Raw genomic sequence first — 17,632 nt, forward strand, 5'->3', positions numbered from 1 at the left:
ATCTAATACAATGTAGCAAACAAGATAGTGTTAGTGGATTAATTGAGTGGGTAATGGAGTTCACTGTAGTTGTAATACCTTTTGAAAAACATATCAATTGATCAATATAAACTTATGTGCCAGGCATTGTGCTAACCACTGAGGATACCAAGACAAAAACAAAACAGTCACTGCTCTCAAAAAACTTATTTAAATATCACTTAACATTTCTTTTAGACAATGATCCAAAGATATATACAGAGATTTAATAAGTTTTTAAAAATGCTTGAAAACTACTAAACCTAGCAGATAAAAAGTAGCAATTATTACAGAAAATGGAGGAAATGAAATTCATTGATATACCTCTCATTTCCCTCCAACATTTAAAGAATATCAATCACAACAATGACACAACATACCAAAATTTGTGGGATATTGCCAAAGCAGTACTTAAGGGAAAATATTTCTGAACTCGTACATCAAGAAAAGAGAGAAAGAATAGACCAACAAATTGGGCATGTAACTAAAAAAAAAAAAATCAGGAAACCAGCAATTAAAAACCTCTCAATTAAGTATTAAAATAAAAATCCTGAAAAATGAAAGAATAGGATAATAAAATTAAATGCAAAAAAACCCCCAAACCCACCAAAACCCTGAATAACCACTGAAATAAAAGTAGGACCTTGGATTTGGCAGGTAGGGAATAAAATTTTTAAAAATGACAAATCACTAGCTAATTTGATTTTGTGTGCGTGTATGTGAGGCAATTGGGGTTAAGTGACTTGCCCAGGGTCACACAGCTACTGTCAAGTCTCAGAGGCCAGATTTGAACTCAGGTCCTCCTGAATCTAGGGCCAGTGCTTTATCCACTGTGCGACCTAGCTGCCCCTAATTTGATTTTTAAAAAGAAAATTAAATTACCAGTATCAAAAATGAAAAAGCTAAATTGACAATCAAGTGAAATAAAGGCAATTATTAGGAATTATTTTTCCCAAACAAATGCCAATAAAATGGACAATCTTAATAAAATGGATGAATATTTATAAAAATATAAATTGCCACTATTAAAAAAATTAAATAGAATACATAAATAACTCTATCTTAGAAAAATAGCTTTTCAGGGCAACTAGGTGTCGAAGTGGATAAAGCACTGGACCTGGATTCAGGAGGACCTGAATTCAAATTTGGCCTCAGACACTTGACACTTACTAGCTGTGTGACCCTGGGCAAGTCACTTAACTCTCAATGCCCTGCAGGAAAAAAAAAAAGAAAAATTATACATATTCTCGGAAACAAAAATACTACTTTTAGGCTTATACTCCAAAAATATCAAGAAAGAAAAAGGGACCATATATGCAAAAATATTTATAGCCACTCTTCTAGTAGTAGCAAAGAATTGGAAACTGAGAGGATGCACATCAATTGAGGAATGAATAAACAAATGATGATAGTATATGCATATAATGGAATACTACTGTGCTGTAAGAAATGATGAAGGGGATGGTTTCAGAAAAACCTGAAAGACTTTAGAAACTAACGCAAAGTGAAGTGAGCTGAAGCCGGAGAACAATCTACACAGTAACAGCAATATTGTAAAGATGATTGACTATGAAAGACTTAGCAACTCTGATCACAATAACCCACCATAATTTCAAAGGACTTTTGATGAAAAATGTTATCTACACTGATAGACTCAGTGTTATATTTTCTTTTTCTTTTTTATAGAACATAGTTAATGAAATTTGTTTAGTATGACTTCATACTGCAATGAGTTGTTTTTTCTTGCCTGCTCAATGCGTGAAAAAGAGGTTGGGGGAGGGAGAGAATTTAGAACTTAAAAGTGAATTTTTTTAAAAAAGGAAATGATGACAAATAGTTTCATAAAAATTTTGGAAGACTTGTACGAACTGATACAAACTGAAGTGAGAAGAACCAGGAGAGCAATCTACATAGTAACAGCTTTAAAGTTTAACAGTTTTAAAGATAATCAACTTTGAAAGATTTAGGAACTCTAATCAATACAATCACCAATCATAATTCCAAAGGATGCATGGTGAAAAATGCTATCCACCTCCAGGTAGAGAAGTGATAGACTCAGGGCACAGTTTTAAGAATATTTTCTTCTATATCTTTTCTTTTTTTTCTTGGATGTGGATAATGTGGAAAAAATTTTCATACTCATATGTTTTGAGAGCCAAAGGTATAAAACATGTGAGCATGGCCAGTGATATACTATAAATGCTCGCCCATTTTCAAACTTGGAATCTGATTTGTTTTAGAGTTGGAGTAGCATGGGTATATTTCTAATACATAGTTCCCTACACATGGTAGGTACTTTATAAATCTCTGTTGAATAGTTTGTTGAACAATGACAGGACAGAGCACAAAGCACAAGCAGATGACAACTGTTGGTATTATAATGAAAAAACTAACTACAGAATACTAAAGGTTTCACTTATTAGTGCTAGCACTGGAACCATGTGGACATTTACCTCATCTTGTAATTCTTTTTGATCCCACAGAACCTAGCACAAGGCTACATACATAGTATGAACTCAAAAATTACACTTATTGATTAACTAAAACCAAAGAGAATCCAGAAACAAGAACAAGGAAAATTGCTTACTAAGAATGAGAATCAGTAACCCCAAGTTACTCTCAAGGGTTTTTGACAAACACTCTTTCATAAGGACAATATAAAAAGTTCAACACCAAAAAAGCTTTAAAATTCTTTGAATAATAACCAAGGAATTTTTTTTAATCTTTTAAACTGAAGTTGATTATTGGTTGTCATTCTGAAAGATGAAAAATAGCAATTTAACTTATGTTACAGTTAGAAAAAAACACAACTAAGTACCTTGTCCTTTTCAGACAGTTTTCCAAGAAGATCTTCCAGCTTCAATATACGGAATTCATTTTCTTGTTGGAAAGCCATAAAATCCATCTTAAAGATAAAAAACAAACACATTAAATGGAAATGTAAAGCAGGTGATCTCAAAACACACAAAACTTTTCAACAGTTAATTTCATTTGGTCATAATATTTCATGCCAAATAATAAGTAATTTAATATACATTTTAATCATGTCTAAGTTTAGAGAGTTTATTCAATAGAAAGATATATATCCAAATGAAAAGTAACAGCAATCTATGCCAAGCTAAAAACGACAAATGGATTCTCCTCTAATTTAAAAAAAATAACAGCAATAAAAAATCCTATAATTTTTGTGGCAGTGTCAGAAAATACTATAAATCATACTCTAGTCTATTAAGCAGGTCTCCGACAAAACTGCAAAAATAAATAAATAGATATGTTATAATGAAAAAATAAGGAATAAAGTTTCCCAGTCTGTTCCTTAAAAATATTTGGCTAAATAATTTCAATTACTACTACAAATATTACCAAGATATAGTTGTAAGAATTTTTACAGCATTTTTCCAAGTGATTTCAATTCCAAAGATAATGCTGAAGTAGTTTTACAGGCTAATAACTAACTTCCTATAAAAAAAATAGCCAAGGGGCAGCTAGGTGGTGCAGTAGATAGAGCACTGGCCCTGGATTCAGGAGGACCTGAGTTCAAATCCGGCCTCAGACATTTAACACTTACTAGCTATGTGACCCTGGGCAAGTCACTTAACCCCAATTGCCTCACCAAAAAAAAAAAAGCTGAAATCAAAAAGGTTCTTAGACAAAAATCAAAGAATTCTTATTCACCTGTCCTTTCTCTGGCATAGTAAAATACTGGAAAATAATTCAAACAGGAAAATCCAGTTAAAACCCTATCAAACGGAGGGTTGTTTGTTTTATTTTAAAAGCTGTCTACAAAACATTTTAGGGAACTTTCCTCCAATAAAATGAAAATATCAATTGCTAATTAAATCAAACATAAGCTAAATAATGGAGGTAAGGGAGGGAATGGCAATCAGGAGAAATGCGAGAAACATAAGGAAAGCTATTTATTAAAAATATATTGTTGGAACTCTTTTAGAACATGCAAGAACCTACATAGCTTCTTTATTGGAAAATTTTATCAATAAATCCAGAGAACAGTACTCCCCTACTCTGAACCTTATTATTAACTAATAATTTGACTAATTTGCTGTGTGGAGTTAAACACTGAGTCAGTCATCTAAGAAAGTATTCTAACAATTTACCTCTGTAGGCTGATTAACGTGAGAAGAATCAGGCTTAAATAAGTATCTGGACTCATCTATCCTCTGTGATCTGTGTATGCTTGTCCAATTAAATATAGGCAAGAGTGAAAGGAAACTTTCCATGTTCCATAAATAAAGGCCTATCCCTTAGATAAAAACAAAAATCAAAAAGTTAAAAAAACAATTTCAAGAAAGTAAACAAGAGATTATATTTAACTAGAAAAGTAAGGGAAAGTATCTTCAATAATTAAACCGAATTATCACTTACAATAAAAAAAAACATGAATAATCAATTTAAAGTGAAAACAAACCTCACATACCTAGCAAAAGTAAAAGTGGGATAAGTAACAGTAGCAACTTGCATATTTTTGGAAGGCACCTGGAAATAAAAATGAAAATGTTTAACTTGGAACAAGTGGAAGTTGAAAAATAAAACAACATGCAACTACTAAGTGCCTACTATATACACCAGGCACTGTTTGTGTGCTTAGAATACAAAGAAAAGTAAAAGAACCCCTGGCCCTCAAGGAGTTCACATTTGAATGAGAGAATACAACAAAAAATGAACAAATAAGACATATGGGTGAGTGTACATGTCTATATCTTTCTGTAAGAGATAAATTAGAGATGATCTCAGAAGGAAAGTGCTAAAAATAAGATAAAGAAGGGCTTCTTGAGGAGATGGAATTTTAATTGAGACTTAAAGGAAACCAGTGTATGGAAGTAAGGAAAGAAGGAATTCCAGGCATTGGGGGGACAGCCAGAGAAAACACAAGAAACTGAGATATGGAGTGTCTTGTTCAAGGAAACATCAAGGAGGCCAGTATCACTGACTGTAGAGTATATAAATGGGAGAGGTAGGAACGCTAGAAAGATTGGAAGGGTCTATGTTACTGTTAAGGGCTAAAATTCTAGCTAAACTATCTAAAATATCTAATGAGTGGTCACCAATAAATTATAAGCTTTAGCAAGAGTTAGACTTTTAAGCATTTATTAAGGAGAATAAGAATTTGGTAAAGAGAGAGAGAAAGGCCTAGATTCCTATCTATTAAAGGGAGAACGCATTTCTACCTGCCTTCTCCACCTGCCTTCTCCACCAGAGTCCCCAGGAAAAAGCGCAAGACAGAGCACTAGTCTCTTCCCTCTTCCTCCCACTAGCCAACTTCACTTCCTGACGCCAAAGAAAAGACTCCTGGTCTTGCCCTCAAAGACCTTCGCTTCATGGGCGGAACACTTCTACAGTAAGTCTCCAGCAGGTGGCGTCATTCCAATCGTTACATTACAAATGGTTTTAAAGCCCAGAAGATTTTATATTTAAACCCTGAAGGCAACAGGGAGCCACTAGAATTTACTAAATGAAGCAATGACATGCAAAATTCATTTCGATAGCTGAGCGGAAGATGGACTGGAGTAGGGGGAGACTTGAGGCAGAGAAGTCAACCAGAAGGTTATTGCTACTGTCCATGCTTGAAGTGACTATGCCCTCCCTGTACCAGACTGGTGGTGGCAGAGGAGAGAAGGGGGAACACAAGAGATATTACAAAGGTAAAACTGAAGGTACTTGGCAGCAGACTAGATATGGGGGTTTGAGAAAAGAGTAGAAGATGACACTGAAGTTGAAAGTCTCAATGACTGGGAAGAAAAGTGAGGAAGGGAGAAGAGATTTTGAGGAAAAGATAGTAAGTAATAATGTTCACCACACTGATTTTCATTCTGAGCATTTTATATAAAATACCTTTGACCTTAAAAAACACTGCAATTTCCCACAGGCACATGATTTCTACCCTTTTGCTCAACTTTATAAACTGAAAAACATAATCTAAAAATGCAGTAATAATAATTATAGATTTCTAATTTTCTAAATGTCATAGTAATTATTATTATAGGCAAGTATCTGCATAAATTCACTAACTATTGATAATATGAACTATGTATGGATGAGGAAAAGCATAGATGAGTAAATAAACATTTATCTGCACAAATTATTAGTTTTATTAAGCTTCTCAGATAATACATTTTTTGTTGTGTTTTTTTGTTTTGTTTTCATAAGATTTTTAGTTCCAAATTTTTCTTCTTCCCTTCCTTCCCTTCCCCCTCCTCAAGACAGAAAGCAATCCAATATAGGTTATATATGTACACATAATACTTTTTTTTTTTTTTTGGTGAGGCAATTGGGGTTAAGTGACTTGCCTAGGGTCACACAGCTAGTAATTGTATCTGAGGCTGGATTTTAACTCAGGTCCTCCTGAATCCAGGGCCGGTGCTCTATCCACTGCACCATCTAGCTGCCCCCAGATAATACATTTTTGATAATGGAAATCTGTCTATACTAGTGATTTGTTCTAAAGCCTTCTCCTCCATGTATTTGAAACATTGCTATGTTGTTGCCATTGTTATAATGTTGCCTTGCATTGTCCAAGACACCATTTGGTCAACAGACTCCTTACTATATGTGAGATACTGCATTCCCAATTGTAGAGTATTGGAAAAGTTCCGGAGTGATTAAAACCTCCTTGAATAAAGTCCAAAAATGACCTGACATATTCACTATTCTGAGATTCCAATACAAGTAACCCAATTTTGATTATTCTAATACATTTTCTCAAACCGTGATTTTTTTTTTTTTTTTTGCGAGGCAATGGGGGTTAAGTGACTTGCCCAGGGTCACACAGCTAGTAAGTGTCAAGTGTCTGAGGCCAGATTTGAACTCAGGTACTCCTGAATCCAGAGCCAGTGCTTTATCCACTCAAACTATGATTTCTAACCCACAATTAAAGTGAGTGAACTTTAATAGCAAAATGACCCCTCTCCCTTTTGAAACTTAAAATTGATATTGGGAAGGTTTCCTTACCTTGTAAGGAGGAACACATTTAACCACGATATCAAAGTAACAAATTGGTACCATCCAGTTCCTAGCCACCAGAATACTCCAGAGGCTGCCTTCCCTAAAAATAAAACATAAAAAGTAGAACCATTCTGAGGAAATCAAAGCCTCTGAGTGAAATACTTTGGTGACAACCAAGCAAGAAACAACCCAAAAAAATTCACTTTATTTTGAAAGTAGATGTTCAAAGAAAATCTGTGAACAGGATTTTTACATGCACCACAATAGGACTAAGTCATATAGCTGTGGTTAAGAGTAAAACCACAGAGCAACATAAGTCATAGATGCACAAGACAAGATGCAAAAGAAGAAACATTTACTTAAAGCATTAAATCCATGCACTTCAATTATACTAAAATCAAGCTGCTAGCAATGAATTTGAAATCTCAAATCTCCAACCCTCCCCCAGACACACACACACACCAAATGCTTATGCAGCTAGAAATTTAGGATGTTAGCATTTCTAGGTAATAATGATTGAAAAATGTTATTTCAAGAAGCCAAGATGAGATCCTAAAAATGAAAGTTATCAAATCACATAGAAAAAAAATATTTGATTTGCCAAAAGCCTTTGAAATCATGCTAGCATAGAAAGCCAAAAATAACCACCTGGAGAAACAATAGCCAACCAAAGAAACGACAACACCTTCTTGGACACAAACCATCCTGTAGCTCCAATCCTTTGTAGTGTTTGCATCAAAAAGTAACCTATAACAGATAAAAGGTGTATGCAGAGTGCACACACAGAGAATATAACCAGAACACCATCCTCTAAATACATAATAAAACAGCTTCTTCCACTTGAAAAATCTATGAAACCAATAATTTTGGATGCCATTTTAAAACTTTACCATTCTCTATTTTTATTAAAAGGATTTTCCTTGCTTGATCTATAAATTAAGACACAGAAATTCATTGAAATTGATTAGCAATATGAAAAAGCACTTGTTATGAATTAGAATAATTTTTCTTCAATTCTAGACTTTTTGTTATCCAAAAAAATGTCTATGCACTAGTCACCTTAACAAGTATTTCCTAAAATCCAAGTTTCATAATAATTCTGTTGAAAATTTCTATATATGTCTGAGAATAGTACTGCCAAATTTTATGAAAGGGAGAATGCAACATTCTAAGTTAAATTAGGCCATAAAAAATCAACATAACACTCTTGGGAAAATTATGTTTACAGATAGTTAACATGAAATAAAAAAGTCTAAAACCTAATATTTTATTTTTAAAAAACTATTTTTTCATGGCCTCTCCCCTAGGGAGAAAAAACCCCAGCAAAACACAACATAAACTTTACATAAAAATGAAATGTATGTAAAGTCTGTAGCTGCTTATGAAATTCCTTATTTACTGTCTCTTTTATAGAGACATTGATAGTATATACATATTCATTTTAACTGCCTGAAATCTGTGCAAAGTTTAAGAAGATCCCAGTAGTAATTGGCTTTTACTGAAACATAAAGAAGTCATCTGTTTAACTACTGTTCATTTATTTTGTAACTCACAAAACAATTTTATTTTAACTAACTTTTGTAGCCTTAGAGGGAAAAAATTATTATCCCTTTTTCCATGAAATTACTAATCAAAAATAAACAGAAAAGCACATACTTTCATAAAATAATACCTTGTTGACTTTTATAACATTGCCAATTAAGACTGAAAGTGGCATTGCATTTATGCAAATATAAGGCAAAATGTATAACATAAATGTTCTTTATTATGCACTTTAAATAAGTGGTTATTTGTAAAATAATATTTTATCTCAGAAGAATAATTAACTTGGATTTTACTTAACTTCTCTAAAAAGTTGAGTTCTATTCATAAAACCTGTACTACATAAATAAATTAGACAGTTAACCTACAAATTTATCTATAATTTTTTAGTTTGACTGTGCTTTTTGAGTTATCTAAAGCTACTTACTACTTTTCTTAGAGAGGGGTTGTGAGGAAAGTGCTTTATAAACCTCAAAGTGCTATTGAAAAGTGAGTTATTGTCATTATTTAAAATCTTTAAGCTTTTATAAAAACAAAGCAACGAATGATTAGCATTTGTGAAATAGTAATGAAAAAGAAAAACAAAAAAAAAAAGGTGCAAGAGTCAACCTGTGTAAGAAAAGGTGTGCCAAATGGTCCTTGCTACCCTTTTTGACCTTGAAGATTGCAAGTGGGTTGTTGTATATGTTTCAAGATGTTTCTTCCCCTTACAGTCATCACCTGTTGGTTGTGGTAACAATTGAGCATTAATTTAACAAATTAATAAGCAAGTTAGTCAATCAACAGACCTCTGTCCAGTCATGTCAAAATAACACTTTATAAAAAACAAAAACAATCAGTTAAGTGAAATCTGGCAGTTGTTTCTATAATTAAGTATTTAAACAGTAGATCCCTTACTTAACCTAATAATGGATATTAACTCTGGATATTGACATATGCCATATGTCACTCATGTAATCTAATTAGGCCACTAAAAATTATAATCTGTGCAGAACTGAGCCAAGACTAAGTTTTCACACATATGATAAAGCCATACTTACACAGTGATTCCCCATTTACACTGAGGTGACCATCCTCTCTGAGAAACTCTTTTACATTCACACACCCACAGTAATTCGAATGAGCTGCAATATATGCAAAACAGGCTTAGAAAAATTCATCTCTCTCAAGTTCAAATTCTTCTAGCTTTATATGAAGCCAGTGCAATACGATAGTCTAAAATGGATATCTGAAGCTCTACCTAATATAGGTGAATGCTGGTGAGGTTTTATTATTGAAAGGTAAGAAAAGCACCAACTGGTAAACTGAATTCCCCAAACCAGCAGCAAATAAAAGAAAATCTTGTTTTAAAAAAGTTTAGAAATACAGCACAGAGGTCCAGAACTAAAAATTAATACATTTAATCAAACAATTTCCTTTGATTTAAAAAGGTAAAACGAATCAAGGAATAATAATGTTGGAAAAGAGAGGTTACAGCAGTACACTTTGATACAACTGTTTAAGCAATAGCCAATTTGCAGCCTTAGAAATAAAAGATAAACTAGTATCAGTAAGCTCAGAAAAAACACAGCCACAAGAAGACGGCATTGACTGCAGAAGAAAATGTCGATGAAAAGCCATAAGAAAAAGGACAGTTTTCTCCACCTCTAGCGCATCATTGTTTGGTGGGAGAAGAAGAAAATTTGCTAAATACCTTTTGATTCATGGCTTTTCGTCTTATAACTTTTTGATTCACAATCTTTAGAGTCATAATTTTTCAGTTTGTAATTCTCTGATTCGTAACCAAACTTCATTAAAACAACTTGAAAAAGTTGAACTAAGAGTGATGAAAACGATGCCGCTGTGTGTTTAGCCAGACGAAAAATTCTATTCATGTAGAGAGATGCACCTCCTATTAAAAAAGTGTGAATATAAGTTATTTCCTCCCACAAGACTGACACTTATTTTCCATTGATAAAAAAAAAAATCATCTTGCAAATTACTTGAGTAGATAAAACCAGAAAGGTCATTTTAGTTTAGAGAATTTTAAAGGACTCATATAACTGTAAACAAATGGCCATAAAAGTTAAAATTATTTTTTTCCTTAAAGCTATATTCCTTCAAAAGGATATGGATACTTGCAATATCCTGGCATGAATAAAAATTACGTGCCAGATTTATCAACACTAATTCTAGCAAACAACGGTAAAATATCACCCAGGATGAAACTATTTCATTTTAATAGACTCTCTCCTGCAGAGGACAGGCCATGGTTTTCACCGAGCTCACTGAGTAGCAGTTATAAAAGAAAAAGCTCTCACTCATCCTATTGAGTCTGGGAGGCCATCATCAGCCTTAGTATGCAGTTTTTCTTTGGCACTGTTAGCATTCCAACAACTTAAAAAGATCTGGTGATTTCTGATGTTCTTACTGTTACTTATACACATTCAACAAATATTTATTTAGTACATTCTATATGCCATACATTTCTACATGCTGAAATGAGATTTTAAAAATGAGGGAGTGTGCCTGCCCTCAAGGCATTTACAATCTAGAAGGAGAAATAGCATAGTCCTATTTATAATACCAAAGTTGCTAGAGATCTTTAATCTTAAGGTACTTTTAAGATGTAGAAAAAAATAAATTCCTCCAGTAAAACTACTTGTAGAGGAGAAGCAGAGAAACAAGACCATTTACACTAATCAATTCTCTGTGGTGCTTCAGTTTAAATCAACATTTTTTCCCTAGTACAAAAAAACTAGGATGATTTTCGTTGCTTTTTTAAATCAAACATTCAACTAACAAACATGAATTAAGTGCCTAGCATGTACAAGGCACTGTGCTAAGTGCTACAGATACAAATAGGAAGAATGGAATAACCCTGCTCTCAAGGAGCTTATATGCTCATGGCAGAAAAAAAGTATACATATGTGTATTAAGAATAAACATAGCGGGGGAGCTAGGTGGCGCAGTGGATAGAGCACTGGCCTTGGAGTCAGGAGTACCTGAGTTCAAATCTGGCCTCAGACACTTAACACTTACTAGCTGTGTGACCCTGGGCAAGTCGCTTAACCCCAATTGCCTCACTAAAAAAAAAAAAAAAAGAATAAACATGGGGGGGGGCAGCTAGATGGAGCAGTGGATAAAGCACCAGCCCTGGATTCAGGAGTACCCGAGTTCAAATCCAGCCTCAGACACTTGTGTCTTGCTGTGTAACCTTGGGCAAGCCACTTAACCCTCTTTGCCCCACAAAAAGAAGAAGAAGAAGAAATATAAAGATATAGTTTTAACAGTAAATGACATGGAACTATATTAGTTCAAATTAAAGGTGTTGATTTCCAGGTTGGCTAGATAAGAAACAGATGTTAAGTGAAATATCCATCCCTGGCGGTGCCAGCTTCTTACATTACACCACATCTAAATACAGTATGTTTGTTTAATATTAGCCTTTATAATCAGAAATCATATTGAAAAGTGAATCATTACCTGGGGTAACATAGTTTTATTGTACTAAGGAAAAAATGTTGATCTAAACTGAAGAAGCACCACAGAGAATGGATTAGTGTAAATGGTCTTGTTTCTCTGCATCTCCTCTATAAGTAGTTTTATTGGAGTAATTTAATTTTTTCTACACCTTAAAAATACCTTAAGATTAAAGATCTCTAGCAAGTTTGGTATTATAAATAGGACTATGCTATTTCTCCTACTGGATTGTAAATTCTTTGAGGGCAGGCACACTCTCTCATGAGTTACCTCTTCCCTTGGATCTCTCTTTTGTTAAGAAAACAATGGCTTGCAAAAATCTAAGATCTAAAAGTATAAGTTCCCTGCCCCACCTACCTTCAAGAACATTAGAATAAACTTCTAGGGAATCCTACGATAAATCATATGCAAGCACTGTGTTGGTTTCTGTTTTTAAGAACTTCATCAGAATCTGTAGAAAACAAATATCAGAAATCCCCCCCACACGCTTTTTTTTTTTTTACTGTTTTTGGTTGCTAAATGTACAGCCCTCTTCAAGTCTTCTCCTGACTCCATGTCTTTGTCCATGATGTACTTACTTCATAGGCAGAATGGACTTCCTCCTCAGTTCTCATTTGTAAACTATAGAGATCTACATAACTTTAACTCCCACCTAGCTCTGAATCTATGAATCTAAGATACATCTCTCTACTATTAACATTCTTCTCTGTCTTCAATCCTCAGTTCAGGTACTATTTCATCCACAAACACTTTCACTACCTAGAAATAATCTTCATTTCCTAGAACCTTTCCGGTTACTATTTTACAACCTCTTCTCTCTGGACTTAACCACATGATTTTCAGGACAAAAATTTTTGTTTTATTCTGTCAAAACAATATTTTGTAGGGCCTTTTCCTTTATAAGAATTAAAGAAACTCAAAATTAGAAGGGAATTCATAGATAACTTTCTTTCAACAAGCAATATTCTAGGCACTGAAGACAAGAGACAAAACTCAGGGTTCCTGCCTTCAAGGAGTTTATATTCTGTTCTTCCCACTGATACTTATCTGAATTATTCCAATGACTTCATAACAGGTTTTTTTGGTGCCACTTTCCGCACCCATCCTCTACTCCAATCCATCCTTTATGACATTGCCAGACTATCTTATTTTATAGTTTGGTCAATGTCTTATCTGCTCAAAAATTTTTCACAGGCTCTTTCATTTATCACTTAAGGTCCACTAAATTCTGACACCATACCACAATCCTGACCCTCATACAACTTCTTGCCAAGTACTCTATGATCAATCAAGCCAAAAGGAAAAACTGTCTTGTGGAAAACAGCTTTTAGAATGGTAACTTTTCTGGAATGTCAACTTTTGTTTATAATATTCCATTTACCCAGTATATCTTGTCCCCCCACCCCCATCCTGCCTCCTGAATTCCTAACCATTTTCAAAGGTTCCCTCTTCTCTGATCAACTTGTCCATAATCAACCTACTCACAAATCTTTTTCCCCCAACAGACATCAAAGTAGGCTTTGTTGTTCATCTCTTTAATGTCTGAATGGGCCAAAAATCATGATGTTTTAATAACTTTTTGAAAACTGGTTTTCTTTATTTTTTGCCATTTACACGTAAATTTATTTCCTATATATACTGTATATGCTATGTATTATAAATTAAAAACAAAAAATAAAGGAGCTATTAAATATTGAAACCCTTTTATGACTTTTGGTCTACCCTGTACATACATATTATAGTTATATGTTGACACATCGTGTCAGATTCCCTTATCAAAATTTTAATTTCATTAATGCAAGAAAGTTTTAGCAACACATTTTAAGTGTCTAGTACAGAACTTTACACATCAGAAAGCTAAATATTTATTGAATTCAGAGTCCCTAGACAATCATCTAATGTTTCCAACAGAGAATTAGTCTCAACCTAGAGGCTTAGTGTTTGATACTATTTGCATATATTTCTACATCCTTCTCCACTTATAATATACCATTTCCTACCCCTGCCCCCCAACCCCAAAAAAGTTCTGATTCTCTTTGGCTTCTGACCAATGAGCTGAATTGTCTATAAATCGGAGGGAGGGGGGAGGAACCTAGGTTTGCTAAATTCCATGCCTATCTACTATGACAAATGGATTCTGGTAATTTACTTAGTATCTGTATGAGATGAAAAGACTTGCTAATTTGATTAGTGTAAAAAACCCTGCATTTTGAGCAAAAACAAAACTCAAAGGGAGACTGGCTAAGGAATTTATTTATATCTTAAATTCAGATTCAACTCATAAAACATTGTTAATGTCTGTTCACAACATAAACATAATAAAAAATAGATGTTCCATGCAACATTGTACTTCCTCATCTGCTTTTTCCTCATTCTTTCTTGTTATATTAACAATGTGAGCAACTTTACAAGAAAAACCAAAAGTGGGTCATTTTGCCCACTGTTATATAAGAATGCTACATTGGAACAAGTCTTTCAAAGGTAGATTGTATTTTTTTCCAACCCTTATCAAAGCAAGAATTTTCAGCCTTTCAAAAAACACCTCTGGAAATAAAACTAAATTTGTAAGAAATATGTATGTTTTGAATTTAAATGGCTAAGTAGCATTTAAGAATTAAAACCTCCTGACAATAGCTAAAGCTATTATTCAAGTAGCTCCTGAAAGGCTCTTAGGAATCCTGAGGCTAAAGAGACAGCAAAAGTGACAGTCACAGTAGTACTCTCAATGCTAACAGTTTTAACCAAATATCCTTTATTGTACCTGAAGGGCCAAAGGCAACCTCTCAGGCTTAGCAGTACAGAGGCTTAGCCAAAGTGGCAATGAATAGAACCCACTCTGGCTCTATAATACTCTCAGTACCCTATAGAAGAAGGGAACTTTCTTTTTTTTTTTTAATGTGCAGTCATGCAAAACACTTCCATATTAGTCATGTTGTAAAAGAAAACATAAACAATAAAAATTCAATAAAAATAAAGTAAAAAAGATGCTTCAGTCCGTATTCACACACCATCAGTTCTTTCTCTGGGGATGGATAGCGTTTTTCATAGTAAGTCCTTCAGAGGTATTGCTGAGAATAGCTAAGTCATTCACAGAGGGTACTGACTTTCAAATAAACTAAGTGTTTAGTTGGTAGAAAGGAGTTCTCAAAGTATGCAAAGATAGGGTTCTTTGGAAACTTCTTTATGGATCTACCAGTAGCAAAAGTTCCTAGATTCATATTTCATTGTGTGGGAATATTTCTGAAATACCTCTCAATCTGAATTCAAGTCCAGGTAAATAATGTTAGAACACTAATATTAACTTGAGCAATTAATGGAGTTGCTTTTCCTATAACAAAAGCAGTCATCACAAATATAAAAGCCATATACAGGCCTCTCCAGTACATGAATTCAGTAAATACCTCCATCTTTCCACCTGCCCCACAAAAACTTTCCTTTTGCTCCTCCTCAAACATATGACCACAGACCTATCAGAGTTGGGAGGGGAGGGGTGTTGGGGTTGATTCAGCAGTAGCATTCCTGCCTCCCTTTCCTACCACAATTTCTATAAATATTTTTATTACAGAAAATATTTCTTAACTGTCAAACATTATTTTTGTCATTAAGGAAATGTCCCTTGTATCAATAATTTAGATGACACACATATGGGGTGTACTGAGCAAGAAATAATGGCATAATGCTTTATTTATTTTAATGAGGGCAGTTTGAAAGTGGCATTCAAAGCTTTTTTAAAAAAATCTATTGTAGGGGGCAGCTAGGTGGTGCAGTGGATAAAGTACTGGTCCTGGATTCAGGAGGACCTGAATTCAAATCCAACCTCAGACACTCGACACTTACTAGCTGTGTGACCCTGGGCAAGTCACTTAACCCTCATTACCCTGCCCAAAAAAATTTTTTTAATAATTTTTTTTTAAGTTAAAAAAAAAACTATTGTACTTAAAAAAAAATCTGGAAAGCATTTGTTTGCTCACTGAAATATCCAAAATTACTCTGTAATGTTAATGTGTGGCAAATATGCTCTAGAAAAAATACTATCCAATTGCAAGCACACAGGTTATTTCATTGCTTAGTTTTTAATGCATAAATAGCTCACAAATCTATAGCAGAAATGGTTTAAATAAACACACATCAATCTGTAGAATGAAATCTTTTTACACGGTTATCATCCTAATACTTTGCTTCAAAAAACTAGACTTACTTTTTTGACTCCCATCCCTAAAATAAATTCTTGAAGATGGCACGTGCGAAGTAGAGTAGGCTGTAAGGACATCCTTTCGCTCAGAAAGCATACTGCAATCACTGCATATGTAACCATTGTTCAAGGTTGTGTCTGTTCCTTCAGTTGCTAGGTCACCATTTCCCTGAATGACAGTTTTAGTCCCACCTAAATTTTTAAAAAATAGATTGAGATCATTTATTTTGATATGAGTCAATCTAACAAATAAATGTGTTTTGGAGAAAGGAAGGAGCATAGACTAATTACCTTTAAGATCACCATCATCATCAAGACCTAAAAACAAAACACATTCTTACTGTTGAAAACAACACAAACTAAAACACATAAAGGAGCTTAGAAACTATAATACTTAGAAATTAGAATTATATTGCATCATATTAAGCAGCACTTAAAGCTTCCCCTCCCCAATTTTCTGAAGTTCCCAAAATGGAAATACTTCCAGCTACATGCTTGCAATCATTATCTTTTTTTAAAAATCATTATCTTTTAATACAGTCAATTTTGGTGAGATTTTGGTGTATGTGAAAACAATTTACATTGATGAGAAAACGTTTACAAAAAGCATGGGTCATCTGTCATAGATATGGGAAGAAGTATAAGGAAACAAGCAACAAAAATCATATATCTCCTTGCTTCCTCCATGTGACTACTGGGGAAAGCTACATTAATTAGTAGCATATGCTGCTTCCGTTGCCTGGTAACTACTTTTGCTGCCAGAACAAACAGCACAGTGAAACAAGAATACCAACTCTTGCCAAAATTAGCACATAATATTTTGGAAGCTTATTCAAATCCTTCAAATCACTGTCTAAGAGAAATGAACCAGTGTGAAAGTCACAGAGAGGCAAGCAACTTTTAAAGAAAGCTAAAATAACAATAATAACAGTTATATAGCTCTTTAAGCTTTGAAAAGTACTTTACAAATACCATCTCATAAGATAAAAAAATTTACTATATCAAATTCCTTTATCAAATAACATATTCTATGCCTCTATATTATTATATATAATAAAAAAAAGTTACTTCCACCTGAGAGGAAACCTTTTGAAATTCTTAATTTTAAAAAGTCCAATTTCTTATATTTACAAATCATATTAAAATTACTTGTTTTTGTTCAGTCATGTCAGTCACATCCATTTCTTTGTGAACCCATTTGGGGTTTTCTTGGCAGATACTAGAATAGTTTGTCATTTCTTTCTCCAGCTCATTTCAAGGATGAGGAAACTGAAGCAATCAGGATTAAGTGACTTGCTCAGGGTCACACGGACAAGAAGTGTCTGAGGCTGGATCTGAACTCAGGTATTCTTGACTCCTGGCCCAATGCTCTATCCATTGGTCTACCCAGAATCCACTAGATTAAGATTTACTGAAATGATAAATTTGGCTTAGAAGGAAACCTGAGATGATCTAATC

At 33.8% G+C, this 17,632-nt stretch overlaps 1 protein-coding gene across 21 annotated transcripts in view; it reads right to left on the minus strand.

Moving 5' to 3' along the window:
• The window catches only part of SUN1 (Sad1 and UNC84 domain containing 1), a 59,809-nt gene that overhangs the window by 16,407 nt on the left and 25,770 nt on the right, over positions 1-17,632 (minus strand). For 9 of the 21 annotated variants that reach the window (XM_043978511.1, XM_043978514.1, XM_043978513.1 and 6 more), the window contains exons 5-14: positions 16,466-16,492; positions 16,181-16,366; positions 10,214-10,411; positions 9,561-9,644; positions 9,130-9,240; positions 7,627-7,725; positions 6,985-7,078; positions 4,454-4,512; positions 4,134-4,279; positions 2,837-2,923 (exon numbers count right to left, since the gene is read on the minus strand). In XM_043978511.1, coding sequence (XP_043834446.1) covers positions 2,837-2,923; positions 4,134-4,279; positions 4,454-4,512; positions 6,985-7,078; positions 7,627-7,725; positions 9,130-9,240; positions 9,561-9,644; positions 10,214-10,411; positions 16,181-16,366; positions 16,466-16,492 — 1,091 coding nt within the window. The remainder of the gene's footprint in view (positions 1-2,836; positions 2,924-4,133; positions 4,280-4,453; positions 4,513-6,984; positions 7,079-7,626; positions 7,726-9,129; positions 9,241-9,560; positions 9,645-10,213; positions 10,412-16,180; positions 16,367-16,465; positions 16,493-17,632) is intronic. The other 12 variants (XM_043978518.1, XM_043978525.1, XM_043978517.1 and 9 more) reach the window with 6 other exon arrangements.

Source organism: Dromiciops gliroides, chromosome 1 (genome assembly GCF_019393635.1).
Source record: "Dromiciops gliroides isolate mDroGli1 chromosome 1, mDroGli1.pri, whole genome shotgun sequence".
Taxonomy (NCBI): domain Eukaryota; kingdom Metazoa; phylum Chordata; class Mammalia; order Microbiotheria; family Microbiotheriidae; genus Dromiciops; species Dromiciops gliroides.